Source organism: Patagioenas fasciata, chromosome 5, assembly GCF_037038585.1.
Source record: "Patagioenas fasciata isolate bPatFas1 chromosome 5, bPatFas1.hap1, whole genome shotgun sequence".
NCBI lineage: Eukaryota > Metazoa > Chordata > Aves > Columbiformes > Columbidae > Patagioenas > Patagioenas fasciata.
The window spans coordinates 46,311,016-46,331,161 of NC_092524.1; the positions used below are offsets into that span (position 1 = coordinate 46,311,016).

At 44.9% G+C, this 20,146-nt stretch overlaps 1 protein-coding gene across 7 annotated transcripts in view; it reads left to right on the top strand.

The window, feature by feature from the left end:
* The first annotated feature begins 6,475 nt into the window (after positions 1–6,475).
* FLVCR2 (FLVCR choline and putative heme transporter 2) overlaps positions 6,476–20,146 on the top strand; it is a 51,018-nt gene continuing 37,347 nt past the window's right edge. For 3 of the 7 annotated variants that reach the window (XM_071809444.1, XM_071809443.1, XM_071809445.1), the window contains exon 1: positions 6,478–7,182. In XM_071809444.1, coding sequence (XP_071665545.1) covers positions 6,673–7,182 — 510 coding nt within the window. In that variant the 5' untranslated portion in view covers positions 6,478–6,672. Of the gene's footprint in view, positions 7,183–20,146 lie in introns of all 7 variants that reach the window. The other 4 variants (XM_071809446.1, XM_071809447.1, XM_065839561.2 and 1 more) reach the window with 4 other exon arrangements.

A 20,146-nucleotide genomic window follows, 5' to 3' on the forward strand; every position in this document is an offset into this window, starting at 1 on the left:
TGCATGGAGACAGAAGAGAAACAGAGGCATGTCTTCAGTTTGGCAAAGGACAGACTATGCAGCTCTGTCACCTGCTTTGCTGTGGCTCCAAAGTATTTATGCACTCGTTTTGCAAATCTCATCTCAGAAGTCACTTCTGTTAGTGCTGCCAGCTTGCATCAGCAAGAGGATAATCTCCTGCATACTGAATCAAAGCAGCAGCCCACAAAAGAGACCTTCTCTCTGCCTCTTACAATGATCATAGTGTTCAAAGCAGAGCGTGTCATGCAAGAATGCTTTCTGGATGCTAATATTTCAGCACACAGAGATCAAAGAAGATCAGGAATCACTGCAAAGAGACATAGTATTTCTATGAATCAAAAGCATGGCATGAAATGGTGACACTTTCTCCTAGCTAAAAGCACTGTATTTGCTTTGCCTGGGTTCTTCTGCCGTGTTGTTGCCATCGTATTAATTAATGATCTGCAGGTGACTTGAGCAGTGAGGCAGCAACATGTGCACACATGAAGATTTTTAGATTAATAAAAAATCTACTCAACTAAACAATAGGGAATGTATATTCACTTCTTGCCGAGGCAGGGTTACAACCAGTGTGTTAAGGTTACTATATATAAGACCATAATATCTCTTGCAGCTGAGGTTGCAGACACCAGCTGCTGAGAGTCCTACTGCTTCAGAGACATCCACGCAGAGAGCACATGTTCCTTCCAGCTCCGGCTCCAGTTCCGTACTCCTTCCAAAGATGCAATAAACTTTCCTCCCCACACAACAGTGACGGTTTGGTGGCCTCGGTCCTCAGGTCTTGTCCCAGGTTTGTCTTTTTTTGCTGCAGTGAGAGTGGGAGAAAGAAGAGGAATGTGCCTGAGTTCAGCAATGAGCCATACACATTTCCAGCACTCTTTAATTGTTAATTAACACCAGCTGCAAGCATTAGGAGATGAAAACCTTTTTTGTGTCATTGACATGAACTGGTATGACTCACTGAGATGGAGGTTGGAGGATGCTGAGTAAGAAAGGCTTATATACTTTAAGTTTTTGGTATTTGGGGTTAATCTGTGACCCTGATCTGGACTGGGGATGTAAATCTAGTCTGTGGCTGAGTTTTGAGTCTAGCTGGCTCTTTTTTCACTTCTTTTATTCTGAGCTGAGCAAAGAGATCTTCATGTCCCACATGTGTGCTTGGTGCACGACAAAGGTGTGAGCTGAGTTTGCTTCAATGACAGAGCAAACAGAGCCTGTGCACGGCTCTCTTCACAACTACCTATATCTCCACAACTTTTCACAAGCAAAGGTTGAGGGCTGGGCTTAGGTGCTCGAGTAGTGCAGCAGGCTAACCACAGTTAGACAGCTTTTGGATTAGAGAGGGTTCTCTTCCGGCCAGATCAGAGCACAGGGCAGAGCAAGTTAAATCTGTTTGGAGAAGGCCATGCAGAGGTAGAGTAACCACCCTGTGTCTCGAGGGGTGTGTACTAACTAACAACCTGCATGGCTGAAGTACCATGGATGGAAGTGTTCTTCCATGCTGCACAGGCCTTTTATGCCCTTGCTGCAAGAAGGCAGCTGTGAATAACAGCACCTCAGCCATGCCCTCCCACATAGCCTTTGCAAGTTCAGACCTATATGATTCACCCATACAAACGTCTCACCTGAACTGGACAGGGTTAAATTACAGCCATTTCTGTGTTAAAGCCAGATTTTGGACAGGGAGATTAGTCTGTAAAGAGGTGGTTATTCAAGCTTCGGTTGGGCAAGCCCTTGCAGGCAAGGTTGGAAAGTGCAGGCTGGCAGGCAGGAACAGCAGCCCTGCCCCTGGAAGGGCCACCGACAAAGGTTTCTCTTATGAAATAGATGTAGGCGATGCATCCCTAGTGAAGTTGTCTGAGAGCTACAGATGACATGTGCTGAAAGGGAGCAAACCATTATTTCCCTTCCATGAGTTATGCTTTTAAAAGGCCTTAACATTTGAAGAGGACAGGTTTGGTACTCAAAGTTATCCCCTGCACAGTGCTGGTGGTTCTGAGGTCTGCAGTTTTCTCTAGATGAGATTTTAGACTGTGCAACTAAGACAGCATATTTTGTGTAGAGGAAGGTAAGTTTGCAAAATGTTGAATGTTGCAGAGCCTGCATGCTGCACTGTTATAAAAGTAATTGTCCATCACTGTGTGTGTCTCCAGATCCTTACACAATAAATGTAATAGGAAAGATTCATAATGGTTTAGCGTATCAAAATAATTGTGTATCTAATCTACAGAATATACTAATCCACTGCATTTATAAGCTGTACACTGGGTCCTGCTTCCTGGTGGCTCCTGAGATGTAGAAAGCTACAGGTGCCAGCAGAGGGCTGGCAGCCTTCCCTGCTCCATAGGGGACGAGTGCTGCCTTGCCAGCCCACTCTGCACGGGGTGTCTCCAGCTGTACACTGTATCCAGCTGTGGCCCAGAAGAAGTGAGTGGTTCTGCCAGTTACGCGAGCCTTGCTCTTTGGTCTAATGATACATCTGTCTGACTCCTGAGGACCTTCACTAAAGCAGTTTGGGTGTTGAACCTGATATAAAACATTCTCCCTCCACCAACAAAGATCTTGAAATCTTCCTTGCAATGTCTGTTGTGAAAGGTTGTGCAGGGTAGACTGGAAGATCTTCTGACATCTCTTCTAGACCTTAATCCTATCAGTCAAAAAGTGACAGAGCAATCGAAGAGCTGCACTAGCTATGCCTTCTAACTACAATGATCAGATTTAGGGGCACAAATCACAGTGCTGTGAGTTTGAGAGGAAGGACATTCTGTGTTCCTGTGAGCTTAGATGCTTCCCATTTAAAGGGAGCCTAAGCATCCTCTGAAATCTCTGCAGGAACTGAATGGCTGGAAGATCCAGTAGATCCCTGAGTACCCTCTTTTCCCTGGCAAACTTCACTTTTTGTCTGCCTACTCCTTGAACCTCCAATCCAGTGCAGGAGAGAAAAGGCATCAAGGAATTATTATTTTCACAATAATTATCTAATGTGCCTTCTGCACACCTTCCAAGCCAATTTCCACCACCCATTCATTATGGCCTTGCTTGTCATTGAGGCCTGTTGCCATCCACTAGTAATCAGAAAAGTGGATTATCATTGCCAGCATCATGCCTAGCAGTTAGGTTTATTGGGTGGGCTTTGAAACAAGCCAAGCTTGTTTCAAGGCATGTTCTTCAGTCCTCACAGAACTTAAAGGAATCACATGTACTCATTTGTCATAAATGCAGAATATATTCCAAGAGTGTCTGAAGTTGGATTTCTTGAGATCCATAGGGAAGCCAGAGATGTTAGGCTCTATCTCGTGGCCTGTGCCATCACATTCAATTTGGGCCCTGCTTCTGGTTCAACGCCTTCCAGTCTTCACAGATACTTTTGGCTATAGGATCCTGTAACCTTTTTAGCACTTGTATCAGTCTCAACAAAAAGAAGATTTCCCTCTAGCTTTAAAATCCACATCAAGGGGTTGTCCTGAAATATAAATAATTTTTCATAGCTAAGAAGTTTTTACATAAAGATGCTTTGATGAGGGAAATCCAAAAGCAGCTGCTGTGTTGCTTCAAGAAGGGAAAGAGGCTAATCTGAGTAGGAACAGATGCAGCAATGGAGAGAGGAAGAAATGCAAAGCACAGGGGTTTTATTTTGGTCCAGAAATTGGCAAATTATATAAAGGGGTGATTGAACAGTTCACAGACCCAAAAATGAAACAAAACAGCCCTAAAATCAGATGAGAGGGTTTCTGGGAAGTGTGAGCCTATAAGTGTGAAAAATAATTGCCTAAGTCAGCACTGACAGAGCCAGGGTTGCCTCCCTGCGTGGCTCATGGTCACTCACCAGGCTGCAGCCACCAGAGGCTGGGTGCTTCTCTCATCCATCTGCTTCCAGCTGTTATTTTCAGTAGGGTCTGTGTTTCAGTCATTCTTGATTTGCCATTTGATTTTTCTGGTTGGACTAAGACATCGGTTTATTGTTAGCAAATGGCTCCTTGCTTGGTAGGCTCTGGCTTGCTATGAACTTTTTGTTGGTGATGGATGAAACTGATGATTTTCGAGAGCAATTTAGGAGCTGAAGGTGAGACTAAAACACAACTCTGGACAACAGACTGTTTCTTGCTCCAGTTTGGAGTAGGGCTGATGGGAAGCAAAGGACCTGACATGTGTTTCTTATTTCTCTCCTACATATCTAAAGATTTTTCTAACGTGTGTACTCTTTTTTTTTTCAGTCACATGTAAAGAAATCTAACCATTCCCAAAGTTTTTCTAATATGTGACAGTATTTCTCAACTCCTTATTTTTTCTTTATACTCTTTCTGTTTTTTCTTTTTCTGTGACCTAAGCCTGTAAACTGCATTCAGTCCCTATTAGTCACTGATATCTTCCTCTCTGCTGCCCAGAGACCTTTGATTACAACAGCCTGCCGTACAGTACCTAACGACTCCATTATCCTGCATTTATCTGAATTTACAAATTAATGATGTCATGGACTGTGATAACACTTTCAGTTACAGGTAGCTAAAGCTACAGTCCTAAACTCACACAGACCCAAATACTTGACTTCAATAATGTTTCGCCATCTACAGATTTTGCTCTTTGCTCTGCTTTCCGGATTATTAATGAACGATGCTCCTCTAATCAAACCCAGTTTGCCTTGCTAAAAATTGCCTTTTTGTATCTTTTCTTGATCTTTGCTTTTTGATTACTCTTTAATCAATAATAGTGATTACCTCTGGGTAACATTGATTTCTTTATAATATTGTGGAGAATTTTGTAAAGACCTTTCATATGTGATGAACCTGAAAGTTTATTTTCTGTACTATTTTAGTGTTACATCCTCAGAGTTTTCACACCAAGCAGCTGCTGGACCATGACAGTCCTTTTCCTGCTTCATTTCACCTCTGCGCTCTCAGACCACTTATTGCATTCCTGGTACATTTACATTTCAAATTTATTAGAACAAATTCCTCTATTATTTCTGTTGTCTCAGCACAGAGCTTGGAGCAACTTCAAATGCCTAACCTAATGATAAATGAGACTGAAAACCTCTCTTCTGGCTCTTGCTTCTGAATTCGCCTTTCTTGTTTATTATGTAAAAGGGCTACATTACGATTATGTTGCACCATCGTAGTGAGCATGCCAGGTGAGGCTGGAGGTTGACTGGCAGAGCTGCAGGCTGAGGAGGGGATAGCAGGAGCTTTTGCAGCTCTGTCATGGGATGCTTTCAGAAGAGCACATAGAGAAGGCTGCATTGGTTTTACTGGTCTCCAGCTGTGCTCCTGGCCACCCTGCTGGGAGTAGGAAACCCAAGCAGGTGACAAGAAGTGAGCTCTGTGAGGACACACAGGAAGAACCACTTAACGGGATATTTGCTCTCCTTGGAATAATTTGTCCAAAAGTGTGGTCGTATTTTTGTTTTGTTTTGTTCATTGTTGCTGTTGTTTTTTCTTGCATGGGAAATAAGAGCATAAAGGCACCCAAGCTGAGAGTCTTCCTTTGCTCCTGGCAGCAGCGAGACGGGTAACTCAGAGGACAGTGCCAGTAACCTCTGACAGTGTTCCACAAAGTAAATACAGGCCAGAGAAACTTCACTTTTTCATTCTCTGACCCACATCTTTGCTTCAGGAATGCAACATCATAAAGACAGATCATTGCTCCATCTTTGCAAATGAACTTTGAGCTGTGTGTTTAAAGCTGGAAGAGCTGAACAGCACCAGCACGCAGCCAAGCCCGCATTCTAAAGCTTGCACTCAGCAATGTTTGCACGATTCAGATAACGCAATGTCAATTAAATGAACTGTAGATCGCAAGCGACCTCCAGACAATCATCTGTCAGAGTGGCGTGTTGCTCAAGTGATGGGAAAACAGGAGCTGACTCATTCACTGGAAGTTCCTCATGAGGATGAACACAAACACGGCTTTTGGCTCTTCTGCTTCAGTCACATTGAGATGTTTTAATTTTGACATCACTGGGTGTTTTCACTTTATAGTGAGCCATGCCATGAAAAAAACATCAGAAGCCAACCCAAATGAAATCCCAAACCAGTTCTTCCTCCAGGCACCCACCCCGGCACCTCTGGCTGGGTCGGGCACTGCCCACACGCACACAGCCCCCCCGGACACAGTTCTGGGTCGGTCCATGTGCTGTTCACCACTTCTATGCACCGGCGACTGAAGTCTCTCCTTCACCGGCCATTCCCTCGGCCGCTCGGTGGGGCCTGGGAATGGCGGCGGCCGTGGGGAGGGATCGCGGCCCCTCTGCCACCACATGGGCAGCGCTTCCGCAGGGCCCGCACCGCAGCTGCCCCTCCGCAGGACCCCGATTCCCGGCCTGACCCCACCGGGCACACCGACGGCTCTCCCTCCCCCGCGGCGGGGCGGGGCGGGACGGGGCGGGGCGGGGGGCGGGGAGGGCCGGGCCGGGCCAGGGGGCGGTGGCGGCGGCAACTCCCCGCACGGTGCAGCCAGTCAGCTCAGCGGGGGCGGTCGGGTGGGGTTTAACGGCCAGATGGCTTTCCCTAGCCTAGGTCTAGGGGGCTACCCGCCTGCCGGCGGGTAGCGGAGCCGAGTGGAGCCAGGCGGAGCCGGGCGGGCGGCCTGCCAGCCTGCCAGCCAGCCAGCCTGCCAGCCAGCCAGCCTGCCTGCCTGCCTGCCTGCGCTGCCGGCATGGTGCAGCAGGAGCCTGCCGGGGCGCCGGGGCTGGCAGAGGGAGAGGCCGCTGCTGGCACCGCCGTCGAGGTGCGGCTGTCCCGGCGTCGCTGGGCCGTGGTGCTGCTCTTCAGCAGCTACTCCCTTTGCAACGCCTTCCAGTGGATCCAGTACGGCAGCATCAACAACGTCTTCGCGCACTTCTACGGTGTGAGCGACTTCGCCATCGACTGGCTCTCCATGTGCTACATGGTCACTTACATCCCCCTGCTCTTCCCTGTTGCCTGGCTGCTGGACAAGAGGGGCCTGCGCCCCATCGCCCTGGCCGGCTCGGCCCTCAACGCCCTGGGTGCCTGGGTGAAGCTGGGCAGCCTGAAGCCGCAGCTGTTCCCTGTCACTGTCCTGGGGCAGGTCATCTGCTCCATGGCCCAGGTCTTCATACTGGGCATGCCCTCACGCATCGCCTCCGTCTGGTTCAGCTCCCACGAGGTCTCCACTGCCTGCTCCTTTGCCGTCTTTGGGAACCAGGTAAGGGGTGGCTGTCCCCTGGCTGGCTGGGCACGTGGGACAGGCCTTCACCAGAGACCAGGTGGCCTTTGGCCAAAGACCAGGAGCACTAAGGGGGGAGAGCAGCAAACCAGGGAGGTGGAAGAGATGCACAGGACCTGGAGGGCAGGAGCAGGGGTAAGAGTCAGCTGCACAAAATTCTCTCTGGGAAATGCAGCTGCGAGGGCAAAAACTCATGGACTCCACACAATTCAATATGAATTCAAGCAAAGCCATTTATTACAGAGACAAGCCTCCTTATATATGCAGTTATTTCTTGATCACGCGTCCATGTTCCAAACACGCATTGGCTGATCGGATATTGTCCATGTTCAGGTCTTGCTATTATAGAATTACCTCACTCTCACAACAGGTGTTGTTTTTCAGCCTTTGCGCCGGCCTTGGAGTTGCTTTGTCTAGTTCAGAAATAAATCTCTACCTAACAGAAACCCATCCACACAACAGCCTTAAGAAAATCCCTTCAATCTCCCACAATTCCCCCTTTTTGTTTCTGAACCAGCCAGGCCTTGTTTACAACGCGCGGAATCATCTTTGAAATACACTGTAGCATACAACATATGATTAACAACAATGATTACAGTTACATATAATGTAGCTAAGCCTTACATAATAAGATCAAACAACTATCCACCACTTGTCAAACCCTAATTCTACTATGACAATCTTATTAATGTGCTGGATTAGTTTGTCTAAAGTACTATGAATAGATCCAGAATGATTAAACATGTTAATACAACATCTTTCTCTTAAATTCATCACAACCATGTCCTTACGATAACAACAAAAATCTATAGCAACATGATTTTGAAGTGTAACATGTCTAATACAATCAACATCTACTATTAATTGAGTTAATATCTCAGAAGTTAGATTAGCCTGTTGAAAAGACCAATAGCTTAACTTTGATATGTCTCCTAAAGCTTTACCAGCCGCTAGACTAGGGAGAATACTAGATACTAGAGATACTTTGGTAGGAATGTCTCATAATTTTACCTCATTTTTGCATTGACTATCTAAGTGTAATATCACCCTTTTGACTCTCCTGGTGTTTGCTCAAATTGCCATTCTCCACAGAAGGTACACCACCTGCTTGCTAATAGGCTTCTAGACCACCAGGTCTGTGAGCATCTATAACACTGAATTAGGATCCATGGCTTACACGTGAAACAGTCCTCACAACTTATCTCTCTCCCGTCCGTCTGCATCCATTGAATCTTTGTTGAATCCAGTTCAATCCTCGGCCTGTAATGACACAAGCATAACCTTTTCCCCAGGTTATCAATTGATGTGGCCTTTTCCATTTACCATTAACTAGTGATTTGACCATAACTAATGTAGGTTCTTTCTGATTTAGCATGTTTCTGGGTCATACTTGCAAAGTGTTCCATCACAGGGCAAATTTAGGCTGCATCACTTAGATATAAGTGATTAATCACATACAATGCTTTTGACAATTGGTTTTGTGGTGTTTTCCCTACTTCTTCCCCCCCCTTTAAAAAAAAAAAAAAAACAAAAACAAAAAACAGTTCAGAATCAGATACATGTGTTGGACCTTGACTACGTACTCAGAATCACAAATCAAATTTAGAGATTCCTCCTTAAAAAGCTCTAAGCAATGTAAAGCTGAGCCAAGTTCTGCTAATTGGGTTGAACCTTCAGTAATTTTTACAGAATGATGCCAATTGTTATCTTAACGCCAGACCACTTCAGCTTTATGAGACTTGCCAGAACCATCAACAAAAACTGTGCAAGTGTGTAGGATCAGACCAAATACAAGTATGGTCTGTGACCTGATGTTAAAGACTTGCAGGTTCTGCATCAATTTACATTTAGGCATGACAAAAGCTGTGCTGTTAAAAATTTAGTGCAATTTACAAGGATGTAGATTGCAAATAAAAAGTCAAAATTAATTTTCACAAATGGTACATGTATGACAAAAGGATCATACCCTATTAAGACTTAAATTAATTCCCTGCATTTCTTGATCAGAGTAACAATTGGTATATCAGTGTTAGCAATCTCATCATACACAACAGCCACAGGTTGTTTCTATGTTGTAGCTATAAACAGACAAATCTGCAAGTCTGACTGAATGCAGTCAGCCTGCAAGGTTGTCATAAACTTAGTCCTCAAAGTTTCCAACTCCATTTTAGCTGTCATATTTATTGGATATTGTTTTCCCTTACCGGATCAAAGTCCTGTTTCAGATCTATCAGTTTAGTATTTGCTTTATCAAAACGTTGGCTGTTAATATTAGTGGAAATACAGCATTTGAAATTTCCTGGGAGATTTCTCACTTGCAGCAAGCAGATCTGCACCATCCAAGCAGCTTCTTGTAAGACATGCAACTAAACAGAATTCTCAGAAAACATTATTTGAGCTTACAATTTACTTAACAAATCTTGACCCAAAAGAGGTATAGGGCTTTCTGACAACTACAAGAATTCATGTATTAAAACTTTGTTCCAAATTTGGCATTCTATTGGTCTCAAAAAACAGCCTTTCTTTCATTCTCTCCCATGACCTCAAAAACTAGCACGGTGAATTTACTAAGAAGTCTCTTACAACCAGTTACCACAGAATAAGTCTATTAAAAAAAATTTTGGTTTAATTTCCCAACTTCATTAGAACTATGGACCCACTGGCAATGCCTTTAAATTTCAACCCTCAGACTCCTTGATGCAGTACTACAGTTCTCTAGCAGTAACATTGCTGAGGGGGGAATAAAACCTCCTTCTCGTCCCCATCTGGGATGGCAGGATCTTCAGCCTAGCATGAAAACAAATCAGTTCCAACTCCACATCAAACCAGCCTGGCTCCACTCCGCACCCAAACCAGCACCACTCTGACCCAGAGAAGCACTGAGCACTCTGACCCCCAAAAGCTGACCAGTGTGAAAAGACTGACCTCAGCAAGGAGGTAAAATGATGAGCTCTCTTCCCAGATGTGCCAAAACCTAGGAAACAAGACAGAAGCAAAAAGAAACAACACCAACGACCCCTGATTCAAAGCTGAGAATCAACACAGTGCCACAACAAGGATGGGTGACAATACTCCAGAGAAAAAAAACAGAGCGGGGGGAGTAAAGCCCCCCTTTCTCCACTTAGCAGTGGGAAAACAGGTTTTTTCTTTTTTTTTTTTTTTTTTAATTCTTCTTGTTGCAGTTCAGCTGTACCAAGGCCACGCAGCTGGTGTAATTGCTGGTACGAAGTGGGAGGCTCTGGCAAACTCCTCGGTTACAGTGAGCTGAGTTTTATACACGATTCCAATTAGCTCAACAGTTGTTACATTCCTCAGCCCCATTTACCTTTCACAATTTGCAGATGTCAAAATACAGAATATTAAACATCAATCCATTATTCCATTTTCCTAGATCCAAATCAGTTCACATTCCAGCAACTTTTAAATACAACTTCATACAATACCGAGTTCACATCCATCATAGCATTTAGATGTTTTTTGTTTTACTTTTTTTAGTTTAACAATTATTTTCTGGTCTCAAAATTACTAGATAACAATATAAGCAATTACTCTAATGCATAAGGATGCATCCTAAGGGGGAACAAGGTGGAATTTTAGCAGTGGAACCGGTTCCCATTTTGTAATTATCTCCCCAAACAGAATTCTTTTGGTACCAAATATAAATATGCAAACTAAAATACTGAACTCAGATATGAAAACCAAATACCAAGTTCAGATATGCAGATAGATCAGAGTTACACTTATTCAAGACAATATCTCAATTTTTGCATTGCACCTTTGGGCCGTTTACTGCTCAGCCAGGTAGAGGTACCTCTGGGTCTCCCTGACAAAACAGGTCAGTGCGCGCTGGAGCCCCATCAGCATCCACCCCCCCGCTGCTGCAGCGAGCTGGACCGGGCAAGGCTTTTATTAGTGTCTCATCTGGGGTGCTACAACTGTTATCCCAAAACCAGGATTCTTTACTTGATGTGCATACAAAAAGGCCAAATCCAGCACATCGAGACACAGCCTATCACAGAGTTGCGCAAGTCTGGATATTGGAATAAAGCTAGCATGCTAGAAAGAAAAGTAACAACTATTACACACAAAATCTTATAATCACGTTCACGCAGTAAGGAACTAAATTACTCATGATCTTCTGTAATATCACAAAACGCACATTTTGAGTCAACGGATTCTCATGATTTAACAGTCTGTGAACTTACTGTATTATATAACAAAGACCTATTAAACTGTAATATTCTTAAACAGATACCTACAAAGAAAACAGGTTAATAAGGAAAGCATCTTGCGGACTTCAGCAAGTTTACTATGACCTGTGTGTTATCAGTTAACTCTCTCCCAGCTTGTTGAAGTTCAAACCGTTCTGCCTGTAAAACTGTCTGAAATGATTTAATGATCTCTTGCTGGGATTTATTTTGTCCTACTCTTATCACCTTAAAAAACAACATTAATTGCAAGTGTTATGCTTCAAGATTGTATTCTCCAGACACTTTTCCCAATCATTTAACTTATACAGCAGCCACCATTAATTACAATATTTTACAAGATCTTCCTTCCTCATATTTCCAAGTGCTTTCCTATGTTTTAAAACACCTCCCAATACCGATTTCTTAGGAACACAACTGAAAACAGTAATTTCTGACCCCATCTTGTAAGTAAAAACCATGAGAAGAGGGGCGGGGTGGGGCGGGGAAGCACAGGGCTGCTTGCAGTGCGAGTGGGAAAAGTGGGGAGAAAGTTTTACGGTGTACTTATACCACAAAGAAACAATTCTAACAACAGCCAGTGAAACAATTAACTCACATTCCCGACAAGCCGCTTGATTTTCAGAGGGGCAATACACAGAAGCATGTAATATGTACTGTAAAACCCGCAGATAACACGTTGATAGCAAACATTAGCATTCTCTACTGCTAATTTCAACACCAGTGCTTCCTTAACTTCTAAGTTTTCAACCTGCTTATTGATAGCCTCTTGAAGATGGTCAATAAATTGCATGTAGTTCTCACTGGGACCCTGATAGTAGTTATAAAAGATTTGGTGCTTTGTTGGTTTCAGACACCTCTACTATAGCTTGATATGCAAGGTCTGCTGACTGCCTCAGGATTTCAGAAACTAACAGCACCTGTAATTGTGGTGTGTCAATTAGTGTCTGTTCCAAGATCTGGGATACCTGTCCCTTTCAACGAGTCCCCATCGTTCCGTCCTAAACGATCTATAGCTGTTACATTGCATAGGTCTGATCTTGCTTGAGTCTTTCATAGTTTTTATCTGATCTCGGGGCAACATGTACACATATTCTTTTTCCTGTTAACTTTTGAAGAAAATGCTGCAAACCCTCATCCGAGTCATCAGATAATGCGGACTTGAACGGTGCTGGAGAATCATTAGTAACAGGGGGGTTTGGAACAGTGCACAGTCTTGCCAATACTTTCTAGCATCATAATTATTCGTATTACTTGAGTCCCCAGGAGCACCCCCTTTCCCATCATGATCATCATGACCGCATAGCCGACTGTTGGATTCACTCGCTAATAGCTGATCTGATCTGTCACACAGTTCTGTTGTCCAGTTCTTATCCAGTGACTCCTTCTGCTCTCTCGTGGAAGTTGGAGGGTTAAAAGGCAGTAAAGGCAGATACAAATTGGTAAAAGGACTGACAGTATACTTGTTTACGACTTTAGCGTTCTCAGCTTTCACAGGTTCTTTGGGCAAGTTGTCTGACTCCAATCCTCTGGACTTGCTGTTCTCACCAGGGTTGAACAATGGTACAGGAGGCCGCCCGCTCGGCATTTTTCCTCCCCGCACCCCGGACTGCTGAGCTATCGGGGGTGCCGAAAGCACAGCAGGGGATGGAATAGGGAGGGTATCAAAGACACAAACTGGGTAAACTTCACAGCGGCTTTCAGGATACTTATCAGGCTGCAACGCTGCAAAAATTCTGGCAGCAGCAGACCGTTAACCTTAAGATCTTTTAAGGTAGTGATTATAAGCTTCCATGTAGTTACTAATGATTTAGCTTCTTTATCTCCATTGCTGACTTTATCCCATGATTTCTGCCCTATATCGTCCCAAAGTTCAAGTTTAAGTTTTGAGTCACTAATGCTCATAACAGTCTTTTCAGGTTTTAATTGCTTCACTGTAGTAATTATCAGTTTCCAGGTGGTTACAAGGCCGAGAATATATTTTTCACTGTGACTAATTGCCTTCCACAACACAGTTCCCACTTTTTCCCAAGTCTCTATTTGAAAAACTCCTAACAGGTCAGCAGGAAACCCATTGCCTCTGCACCAAATTAATAGTCTTTTGAGGTTACTCTCCTCATACTTCACCCCTCTGTTAGAGAGAATATGCGAGAGGAGACGCAGTATTTCTTCTTCTTCTTTAAAAATATTGTGCCCCATCTCCTCTCGCCCCCAGCTGCTCACTTCTTTGGGTGTCTGTTGCAACGATATCGGATCCTTTATCCCTCCTCTGTCGCTTCTGTAGCGATCAATCAGGAGTCACGCAGCCCGTAGACTGCGTCCCGGTCACGGTCCAGCCGAGCCATTCCAGCTGGGGCTCGCTCCCCGCAGCAGTCGTCCGCCTTCCGTAAATTCTCCTTATGGATCACGTCGGAGTCACCACTTGCGAGGGCGAAAACTCATGGACTCCACACAATTCAATATGAATTCAAGCGAAGCCATTTATTACAGAAACAAGCCTCCTTATATACGCAGTTATTTCTTGATCACGCGTCCACGTTCCGAACACGCATTGGCTGATCAGATATTGTCCATGTTCAGGTCTTGTTATTATAGAATTACCTCACTCTCATAACAGGTGTTGTTTCTCAGCCTTTGCGCCGGCCTTGGAGTTGCTTTGTCTAGTTCAGAAATAAATCTCTACCTAACAGAAACCCATCCACACAACAGCCTTAAGAAAATCCCTTAAATCTCCCACATGCAGCTGGTACCTGGAGGGGTGCAGCTTGGGTTAGGCTGTGGGTGAGGGTGGCAGCAGAGACAAGTGGGACCTGTTTACAAAGTTGGGGGAAGCATCAGGTGTGGGTATGATTTTGTCTTTGAGAGGTGTTTGGACACAGGGTCTTCCCCAGTGCCCTCCTGCTCCCATGTCTGTGAATCTCCAGTCCAGGGTTATGATTAAGTAGCACCACGGATGGACTTGAGGGCGATGCACTATGCTGGGAAACGCGCTTTAGGCGGAGTGTCCTGCAAACCTCAGACCTGCACCTGCATCTGGACCTGACACTGCAATATCCTCCTTATGCTGAGAATGAGATGGGACAAGGGAGATTAACTGTCTCCTGAAAAGAGTACTTGTCACTGGGTCCTGGAGGAAAAGGACTTTAGCACTTTCATGGCTCTTAAAAGTAGGTACAGAGTTTCCACCAGGAGTTGCTTTGAGAAGCAGCAAATGTTTCATCAGGTGAGGGTGAGGTCAGGTCCCTGTGTACTCTTATATCGAGGCAGGTCAGGGAGGCCAGCGACCCGCACTTGCTCAACCTGTGACAGTCTTGTAGACAGGTAGCGCTCAGAGGAGATGCATTTTTCCACAGCTTTGAAAGGATCGGGGAAGTAGCTTCTTGACCCTTGCACCTGAATACCAACTCTTAACTGTTGAATGAAGCAGATAGACCAATACTGATGCAACATGATGTAAGTCAAATTAGTCTGGCTTTACAATGTTGACGTGAAGAAGAGGGAAGTAGAACCTGGCATAAGCTGCCACAATGGACCTGTACCCTTTACCATGAGACCCCTACAGATGACTGCGCACAACTCTGGTCTGTGTTTTTAGCTCAGCCTGTGGGTGCTATTCAGATTTGAAGGGTTTGCAGTTCAGGTAGTTTCTAAAGCACAGTTTTACTCACATATAACTTTGTGTGCAGAGGGTTTGAGGTGTCCTTTCCCCACATTCCTGAGTTTCTGTACTGCTGAGGCAAAAAGAGGTGAATGCTTTGAGATGGTATTTGAGGAACTGAAGTTTGTGGAACAGCACTAGGAAATTAAGGAGCCACTGGCTTACATCTTTTGGAAAGAGAAAACATTACTTATCTTTCTAAGCTTTGCTCTTTGCTCTTATCACCCAGGCTAGTGGGCTGGTTTTTATGTGTTTTAAATGAATCTTTAGAGTGGAAGGCATTTAACATGGTGTGAGCACTCTGCTGATTTAGGAGTAAATAAGTAACAGAGCATTTTGCTGTCAGACTTTTTTTCTTTTTTTTTCAGACGGAGTTACTCAACAGTGTGCATAAGAAATCCAAGCAATGAGGTTTTCAGTCTGTGCTGTATGTGTGTGTCGTATCCTCATTGCCCTAAAAGGAGCAGACTAGTCTAATGGTTGTGAAAAGCAAACTTTGGCTATACTTTTGGTGCTCTGCACTGCTCTGGGGGTTGAACTGACATGACAGTAAGGCCTCAGTTCAGTATATGGCCTTTACTTTCTAAGCCCAGACTTCTTTTGTAGAGAATTAGAGAAATCAGAAATGGCAACGACTGAAGACAGGGCATGTTCCGTAGGAAGGATGTATTCATTCCCTTAATTTCATTCTCTTAGTCAAGGGTCCTGAGGCACATAATCACAGTGAATGAAAAGTAGCTATTTTGTTTAGCAGTGAGGTTGAGTATGGGGAAGAAACAGAGGCATCCTTTTTTTCCTGACTCTCCAATTAAAGACTGTGTTTTAGGGAGTGTTAGCAAAGGGTTTGTAATTGCAGTGTGCCAGTATGGCAAGTTATTCCCTACTCTCATTCCTTTACAGCTGTATGGTTTTCCTTTCCTTGCACATTACTTATTTACAGCTCCTCAAGGTGGAAAACTCTGTCACAAATTATTGTGGCCAGTATTATTATTGAATGCCAAGCACTCATGTCTGTCTGCATTAGGAATTGCCATCAACTATATGGAGGAGCGGGGCCATGTCACTGCTCCTTTGTTTGATGCTCCTGCCCTGTTGGCCGTAGGCAGCACTTGGGCAGCGCTGTCCTGAGGGAGCCCTGCCTGCTGGTTCCTCTGGGTCTGCCTGGGTGACGTCTGCTCAGAACCCCCCCGCTGCTGCCACTGCCTGAGTGATGGAAACCTTCAGGTTCAAAGTTAGCCCTGAACAGTAAATCATTGAATCAGTCAGACTAGGTGTTAAATATCTCTTAAAAAACAAACCAACCCTAGCAGATTGTCAGATTCTCTTGTTTCTGGTCATGTGATGGCTCTGGTATCTGAAGTGCAAAGAGGTTTAGATTGAGTAGTCCTAAACTGATGCTGGAGAGCTTCTAGAAGAGAAGAGTGTGGACACTGCGGAGGCAGTGATCACATTCTCTTGGTTCCCCAGTGTTGGGTTTCACTGCATTTTACTTTTCTCCATTTTAACAGGGAGATGCATAGATTTTTCCATTATTTTTCCTTTTCTCTGCAAGTGCATGTATGGGTTGGTGTGGACTAGGGTTTACTTGCATGTTGGGTGCTTTAACATTAAAATATTAATACTATTAAAATATTACTAGCATCTTCATTCTTAGAAGACTAGGAAAAACCTATGTGGGGACTTTTCCTCAGGCTGAAATTATGGGGTAAGGAAGACCAGTGTTTGGAGAGTTCACTAAAGTCCTTCAGATGTGTCTGAACTTCGGAAATAATTTTTCTGACATGTTTGAGAAATGCAGCCATCAGTAGCAGCGTGCCTGCTATGTCACCAACAGTGTTGCTTGTGGAGGAGCTCAGTGCTGGATATCTACATAAGTCCTGTGCACATGAGGTGGGCAGGAGGGAGTGGTTTGCGTTAGGACCATTTCAGTGTATTGATTCATCAGCTGGTTCCCTGTTTGGAGTGGTGATTCAGACCTGACAGGTTGCAGCAAATGGGCTTCTGATATCTATGTCAGAGGCAGACTGTCCCCTCACTCTCTCTGGTGACAGGACCACAGCAGATAGAAACATTCCTGAGATATAAGCATTTGCAGGAGCGTGTCCTTGGTGGAGCAGCAGGCCTTGCCCTTTAACATACTTGTTCTGCTGTCTTTTGGGATGAGGAAACATGGTGCTGTGGCATTACAGAACTAACATGGTGGTGGGAATGTTTAGGTAATGAGTTAAATATTTGTGGCCTTTTGAGATTCCTAAGTTGGATCCTGGTGGCCAGGTACCAGTTCTCTGCATCAGCTGCCGTGGTGCATGCTGGACGGCTGTGCTTGGGCCACACTTTTTCAGGCACATTGGTTTTAGGAGCATCTCTCGGTGCTGCATCTCCCTGTTGTCACCTGGTGGGCAAGGGACATCGGCAGCACAAAGAGAAGTATAACTGTGTTGCACAGGACAATGAAAGAACATTTGTGTTCGTGACTTTGCATTGCTTTGCCACCAGTATTGTTACTCTTTTTTTTTTCTTTTTTTTAAATAGACCTTGTTCTCCTTCTTGCCATTCTGAAAAGAGAAACAAGCGGCTTGTGAGCTTGGGACTAGGGATGCAAGGGTGCTAGACAACTTTTCTGCTGTAATTTTGCCTCTTCATTTTTTAGCAGGCATTGATAAAAGGTGTTGACGTGGACTGGAAGTAAAACTTCAGCTTCATGTTCCTCTCTGCATTTGGGGAAAAATGATGCAGCAGCTTACTGATCTTCAGGTGGGGTCTGTCTTCGTTCTGATGCAGCTGGGATGTGATGTCAGAGATTTAGGGCTTCTGTAACAGAAACTGCCTGAGGCAGAGCTTGTAGGTGCTATCTGTGTACTGCTGGGAGTGCCAGTCTAGCAGTGGTTAGGTGATGGCTTTTGAAGTGGACAAACTGGATGATAAGTCATGAATGAAATTCAGGGAAATGCTCTCTTTCTCCTGGTGGGTACTTTGCTCTTGTTCTGAACTGGGGGAAAGAGTCTGCATGGGGCAGAGGTTGGGATGACCATTCCTGAATAATCAGGTCTGCAACATCTGAATGGCCATTGCTTTTGTGCTGGTGAGCTTGCGGTGCCCTTTGTGCTGAGCATGTGCTGCTGTTTGATGCCTCACTGCTAACTCTGTTCTGTACCTTTTGCCCTTCAGGTGAGGCAGCATCTGAAAGTCTAAGAAGTGTTGTGGAAATGGAGTGCATCCTGTGGGATTCTTGTCTTCAAACAGACTTCTAGATCTCTTTGGCTGTTCTGCTCCTGCTGGAGGGTCCTCATCTCTTCAGCTGATATTTGATTCCTGTTAGAAATAGGGGCAGGTGGTGGTCTCTCTCACATCCCTCTGTAGCCTGGCTCTGTATCTCCCAGAGTTTTAGCTGTTAGAATAGAGAAGATTTCAGTGGGGAACCAAGAAGAGTTGGTATTGGCAGTAGTTAATGGTTGACATTCTCCAGCCCTTTCTGCCCCAGTAAAAAAGGGCAGGGATCACAAGGAATGCTCTGTGGCCAGCTCTCCGAGATCCTGGATGTGGCTCAGTGTGGGAAGGCGTGCTGGCCAAATAGCAACGTGGCTTTCCCAGGAATGTCTAGGTTTCTGTAAATGGACACTGGAGCCTGAAATGACCTTTTTCTACCCGTTTCATCTGGTGCTCCCTTCCCAGCCACCCACCAAAGGCAGCTCCACCTTCTCCCTCACAGAAGCGGTTGGCTTTTGGCTTATTGTTCTGTGGCTGTTGCCTGGTAGTTAAATGAATGACTGCAATGTTTTTGCTGGGAGGGGCTGCCCTCTGGCACCCTCAGCACTTTCTCTGCATTATCCCCTTGGTCCGCCTATGTTAGGTGACTGTAGTAGGTCCTTGACCAAGCTATTATGTCCTGTCTGAGAATACTAGCAGCCACAGAGGTAGCTGTCAGAGCTGAAATCCCTCTTCTGCTTTATTTTCTATCTACTGCTGTTTTGCTGTGTTGCGTTTCTTTCCCAGTAAACTGGGGGAAGGTGCATTCAAGGCTGAGGCCCTGAATAACTTGCATAGAGAAGGAGTCTTTGTTGTATGGCATTGCATCATAATAAGCAGTATGAGGAGATGATGCCACAGAAGCAGAAGTGTGATGAGGAAGAGTTTGTTTTGCTTTCAGAAGAGCTTTGGTTGTGCAAGTGCAGTTTGAAAAAATATGTTATCTCCCACATCAGTGGGAGAGTAAAAAAGCCTAAACCCTATCTTATCTTTTCACAAGGCCGGGATTACAATTTTTCCTCTCACAACTTGGATACTTTATGCAAGAAAGGTGACTGACCTGTGGTTTGCAAACATTTAAGTATGTTGACTTCCTGACCATCTGAATTTCTACAGGCTTAGTTTTGCTATGAATGGTATGGAAGAAGCATCTTCTGGACAACAATTAATACAAAAGTATACTGGGTAGGAACTGGCAGCTTCTGATTTACACAGCTCTTCAGCTGGGTATTTTCAGTTCTACTGTAGCCTTTTGTATAGACAGGCAGCTGGGACCTGCGTGAAGGACTGGGAAACTGATGTGCAGTAGGAGTAACAGGGTGTGAAAAGTGGGTGGCTGTCTGTTCTCTGCAGATTGCGATACGTGAATTGTAGGGCCAGAAAGTTCATCTGCTTCTGTGAAATGTCATCGTTATAGCATGGGAGGCACCTGTAGTTTGAAAAGGAGGGAGCACCACAAGGCAGAGCTTTGACACACAGACAAGAGTAGAGGAAGAGCCTGTGTTGCCCAAGGCTTTGGAACAGGTACGTCCTCAAAGGCGTTCCCTGCATGAACAGAGATCCAGGTCTGATGCATTTAAAAATGTTGGCAGAACTGTCAGAGAGGCATCTGGCATGGTTCCTGTATGTACTGACCTTGGTTCAGCGTTCCTCTCTCTCACACGTGTAAAAGCAACGTAGTGAGGAGAGCCCTTCTGTTCCCCTTGGAGCTTCCCTGCTGCAACAAGAGACGCATTGTTCAGATCCAGCAAACTGCCTACTTCCCGCTCCTCCCACCTGTCAGGTGGGTCCTCTTCCCACTGCTGGTTACGTTCTACATCTTTGCACTGGT